This window comes from Montipora capricornis, chromosome 6, assembly GCF_036669925.1.
Source record: "Montipora capricornis isolate CH-2021 chromosome 6, ASM3666992v2, whole genome shotgun sequence".
In the NCBI taxonomy this organism is placed as follows: domain Eukaryota; kingdom Metazoa; phylum Cnidaria; class Anthozoa; order Scleractinia; family Acroporidae; genus Montipora; species Montipora capricornis.
Genome location: NC_090888.1, coordinates 4276154 through 4281636, shown reverse-complemented (window position 1 = coordinate 4281636; position 5483 = coordinate 4276154). Strand labels below are relative to the sequence as shown.

Genomic DNA, 5483 nt, shown 5'->3' with positions numbered 1-5483 from the left:
GGTTATTAAGTTGTTTATTATATGGCTAACAGAACGGTTACAAATAAGAAAAAAACTAATTTGGATAATCTATAATCGGCCCGTGGGCATTACGGGAGAATAATGCCCTGGCGCTTAGCTGCTCTTAGCCAATCACAGCATGCGTTATATCTGCCAGAAACACTAGCCATATAATAAACATAAATAATTCACAAGTAATTTGTCCGCTGAAACTTCTTACAGTTAATGGCAACATTTTAGCCAGGCTAGGTCCCTCAATCACAAGCTGAGAAACGCCAGCATAGAACATGTCACTGTACTTGTGAACAATCAATCGGTCTGCCTCCTGCCAAATGGGATTATTTCATGTTAGTTGGGCCTGGAGAGCGGTCAATAAAGGACGTATTAAATAAATTATCATCTTAAAAACTTTTTTCAGGATAAAAGTGCTAGCAGGAAGAACGTTCACTCTCAGGTCAAAAAGAATACTTGCTCAATTTTAAATGAATCATGAAAGAATAAATAAATCAACAAATAGATAAATAAATAAAGAGGATTATAGCTTGTTTAGAACATGGTGAAATGAATTTGTGCTCGTCATCTCCAATGCAGTATGGAAGGTCTGCCACCAGTCTCTGTAGACTCAGATAACAATGATGTACAGTAAACACCCGCATATAACTACCTATGATTTCTGGTTTCAGGCTGATCAAGTTCTTATTTACTGGTGCTTAGCGCTAAATCAGCGTGAAAATGTTCTTAAAATTTGTTTTCTGAAATACTATACATTCAGCCAGTACATTACTAGAGGTTTAGCCCGAGGGTCCCCATTGACGAGTGAAATCTATACGTGTCACTCTCTTAGGTGGGAAAGGTTTTAATTAACATGCAATATTTTATTAGTTACTTGCACTAGAAACTAAATTTCGAATTAAAAAATTCTAGTATAAATATAAGTAAACACAAGATATAAGAGTGTTCTTTTGGCATGGGTGGGCTGCCTAGCACAGTCACAAGGGAGTCTATTTTTAGAATACCCGTTCCCGCGAAAATTTGTTAAGTCCCTGAAAAAACATGGCAGAGGCAGTCACGCGTGACATGGCTTCTTCTGATTGGTTAAGGTGGCGCCCTTTTTCTTTCGCGCGGAAATTGTCTAAAAATAAATCCATTTGTGACTTTGCTGGGGAAACTTCATAGTATCACGCTGAATTAGTTCTAATATATATATGGTGATTTATTGGTCCACTTATAGTAGTTGTTTAGCCTATCACAGTCAGTCGTAACCAAATAGTGCAAAGTCAATTTCATTGCAATTAACGAAAGTCCAGTGCATTACGACTCAATTGTGCTTTCTCATCTGACAGACAGCGCATTTGACATCGACTATATCCCCAAAGAAGAGGAAAGGAGTCTTTTGTCAAGATACCTCTCTGAGCTCACGATTTGTGGCAGTGATGAAGGTGACTTGGAACTTTGTCTCCCACGACTCAACAAACTAGATGGATTTCATCTTATCCACAAGCGGCGCGCTCGGAGGTCTCTTTATGAACTTACTGATGGTTTTGCTATCATTCTTTCCAAGGAATGCACTTGGAGACTTGACATGGACGCTGGGGAGTCTAGAGAATCAGTAAGCTGAATCGATCTGTATTTCCGCGAGCATTATTATAATGATGGCAAGACAGTGGACAGTGCACTCTTTGAAAACTGTCATGTTAGATTATAGATCGCCTCCTCTTGAAGAGTAGTGTACTGTAGAGAGCTTAAGTAAGGACAACGACGGCAGGCACAAAAACGACATAAAGCAACAAGTGTAATAAACAAAAACAATGATGTTGCACTCCCCACATCTGCAGCGTTTTACATTTTGGTAAATTTCTTTGCCGTACTCGTTCTCACAACAACGTGGAATAAAAAAAATTCGAGGGTATGTGGAATAAGTGGTCACCTGATGATAAATTTTCAATTTTCTCTCCAAATATCCACGCCCTTTATGCCAATTTTATTTACTTTAAATTGGTACACCCTTTCCAAGACGAACGATATGGAATAATCCTGAAATGATTGGAATAACATGAAGATATATTTTTACTTGTCTTTTGTTTTGGCCATCGTCATCCATATTTAAGACCCCTAACAACAGTCTCCATAAACCTATCTTCCGATGAAATCCAGTTTTGAAATATGCTAACGTAGTTGACAATAGTAACTATTTTCATTATAGTTGGGAATATTTTATAATGTTAGAATGTTTTAAGTAATAATTAATTTATAAAACTTTACGATTGATAATATTACAAATTTAGAATCTCAAGTGATTGATTTTTTGCATGCACTCATGTTCTGATTTTAAGTACAGTACTCTTTTTATAATGATGATCTCTTGCGTACAGCGCTTTCATGTTCATCAAATTCCCACTTTTCCTTCGTCTCTCACTCGGAAACCTTACGATCTTGATTATGATATTTCGTGAGTGCAGGCATAAAATACGTGAGGGGAAACGGGTTAGAAGAATTAAGAATTATTAGTAATATTATTATTACTATTACTACCTTATTATAGGAAATTAAAGTTCGTGTTAATTAACGCATTTGAAATTTTCAAAATGCGGGAAATTAAAGCGTCTGCCACACCCCCCCGCCTGCCCCCAGAAAAAAAATCAACAGCACAATTTGCTATTTTAACATTACCTGGTAAAACTCCACAATACAAACAATGATCGTTGAATTGTCTCTAAACGTACAGTGGGTTAAGCGAAGGAATCTGTCCACCTCGAGCGTTCTTCGCCGTGTCCATGATACCGAACGTTGAGAACTATTCTACTGACAGCGAACACGAAGAAAATGCAGTTGAAGTACAGTACACGATTTACTAATGTGAAAGATTGATGCGAAATATAGTGCGCGCGAAAAAATGTATAGTTTGGTTAGGTGTCAAGAAGATCTGGAGTGAGTTACAGATTTGGGGGGAATATAATGGTAATCAAGGTCGCGGAAATTAACGCGCTAGTTAATTAACATAATTAACTATTGGAGGGGTAATGTGAAGTGCTAGTTTTCTACCCATGTAAACCATATGAGCGTTAGCCCTACTAATGGAATTGGGTCCACACAAGGACAGAGAAAAACTCTGACCTGGGTGGGAATTTTCAGGGAATTAAAAAAAAACGATCGAAAAGCTTGTCGGTTGAAGGTGGGCCTTTAAAGGTTTCCTTTAAGGGTTTGGATACGATACATGATAGCTTTATTTAGAAAGGGAGACGCAATTCATTACTTGCACAAATCCCATAATACACCTCTTTTACCTCCCCCTCACCCACCAAAAAAAAATTTTAAAAAATCTGCATAGGCATTGTTTTTGACTTCTCTTGTGACATTTTCATGTCCCAGGAGAAATTGCAAACAATGGTTATGCAAACGCTTTGGGGGATAATAGAGGTGTATTATGGGATTGTGCAACTGGTGAATTAACCTTTTACAGTTTTGTAACTTATAGCCCTCAGTCTAACTATACCATAGATGACAGACCACAACACAGGGAACTCCATTGCCCTATTCTTTCCGAATATGTAATGTGTGGGTTCTGTTACGTCCCACAAGGTTATGGACATTGAAGGGTTGTGAGACGGCCCCAGCGGTTTTTCGTCCTTATCCGAGAAGACTTGACAGTCTAACTATTTGCAGATGTCATTACATACTTTAGGCTGTACTTACTCCTTACCGAATTGTTTACCGAGCCAGAGTGTTGGTCCGGCCGGAGTTCTTATATTTTTTTATCCCGCGACCTCCCCGACAGTAGTCCGATGCGCAGCCAGCTGATAACAACAGAAGGGTAGAATTTGATTCAGTATTAAATCCTAGTTAATGAAATTTCTCTCTTTTCTAACAGACTGACCTCCATTTGCATTGCAAAGAGTGGGACACTGTCCTAAAAAGCGGAGACTGGGAACCAGAGATGATAGCAGACAAGATTCCGGAATTCTTCGAATTTGTCGAGAACGTTCGAAGATTTTGTTCTGCGTGAACGAACAGTACCGTACCGAATCACAAGCGGAATTGAATGGTCGAAAACAAGGTTCATGGTTAACGTTAAACGAAACCTTGTTCCACTGCGCATAAAAGATTTCTCTTCCATGTCAGGAATTTTGGCTCGTTTGCAGCCTTTACTTCGGGAGAGTGTTTGACAAGGAAAACATGGAGAAAGGTGCAGGAGTTTGAAAAGAGCTGATGTTCTTTAAAAAAATGTGTATTGAAGTCAATACAAACACATGTGGAATTGATACAGTTCACAATAGTTTGAATACGTTGCCAGCTATTTTGTACCACTGAATGCATTTCAATTTTCTTTTCCAATCTTCTGAACTACAGCTTTAGTCGGTACCAACCCACGAACATGAAATGTACGACGCGTAAAAACCTAGCCTTTTTTTCAATAAATGATAAAACGTTTACCTATGCTTCGTCTCCGTCGCCTGCATGACCTAACCTTTTGTTATTACTAGTAAGTTATGTCAATGTATGCTTCAGTATAATTTGAATTCTAACCCTGCCATGACTGAAAAGAATATGAAAATAAGTCAGTCCCACAAGGATTTTCGTGTCTTTCGTTTGTTCCGTACATCGCAATACAACGCCATGGGTCGCTTCTCATGCATTTATACCCTCATTTTAAATGTTGAAAACTTCTGCTTCCTACTGTACACTCTCACATGAATTGTTGTATTAAACTTCTGCCTTTTGTGTACAACCTAGCATTTCATAACCGCTGAGGCAATGCATTCCAGAAGAAATAGCAATGGAAACTGAAACGTTACTTAAGAGTAACTTTGAAGACAATAGAGAGAACATTTATTCATGTTTGTGGGATTTTGCTGGGCAGTCAGTTTACTATGTCACTCATTCGCTTTTTCTAACAGCACGAGCAATCTACGTTTTAGTTTATAATCTCAGCGTAAATCCAGATCACCCTGCCAAGCCCCTTATGAAACAAGGCGTATGCCAGAAAAATCAGGACACATTCAATCTAAATACTAATCTGGATTATCTGGATTTTTGGATGAGGTCTGTGGCGTCTCTATCGAAGAAATGTTCCCATGACCACGAGAACACCGCTAAGATTCCTACTGGAGCAGGATTGCTGCCACACAGGCTTCCTTCCGTTTTCTTAGTGTACACTCATGCCGATACACCTTACGACAAAAAAAAGGATCCTAGAGATTTAGCCTATGGAATCTTAGGCCGTCTACGACAAAAGCCTTACAGTGTCCACTTGTTTGATGTGTACGTTGTGGATAACAGGAAATCGGGTACTGCGTTTGAGTGCTCAGAGGTTAGGCGGCTGCGACAACAAGTTCTGGCTGCTGCAGAACAACTACCTTACATTAATGAAGCCATTCCAATCAAATGGTTAAAGTTTGAGAGGGCTATTGCAGCACTGAAGAAGCAGAAGAAAGGAAACAAGTGCATTTCTTTGAAAGACGCTGAAGATATTGCATCAAACGACT

The 5483-nt window shown here is 38.9% G+C and overlaps 1 protein-coding gene across 2 annotated transcripts in view; it reads left to right on the top strand.

The window, feature by feature from the left end:
- Positions 1-4434, top strand: part of LOC138051329 (uncharacterized) — a 15782-nt gene extending 11348 nt beyond the window's left edge. Inside the window, exons 8-10 of one of the 2 annotated variants that reach the window (XM_068897523.1) lie at positions 1344-1439; positions 1562-1609; positions 3869-4009. In XM_068897523.1, the coding sequence (XP_068753624.1) occupies positions 1344-1439; positions 1562-1581 (116 nt within the window). In that variant the 3' untranslated portion in view covers positions 1582-1609; positions 3869-4009. Of the gene's footprint in view, positions 1-1343; positions 1610-3868 lie in introns of both variants that reach the window. The other variant, XM_068897522.1, reaches the window with a different exon arrangement.
- The last annotated feature ends 1049 nt before the right edge of the window (positions 4435-5483 follow it).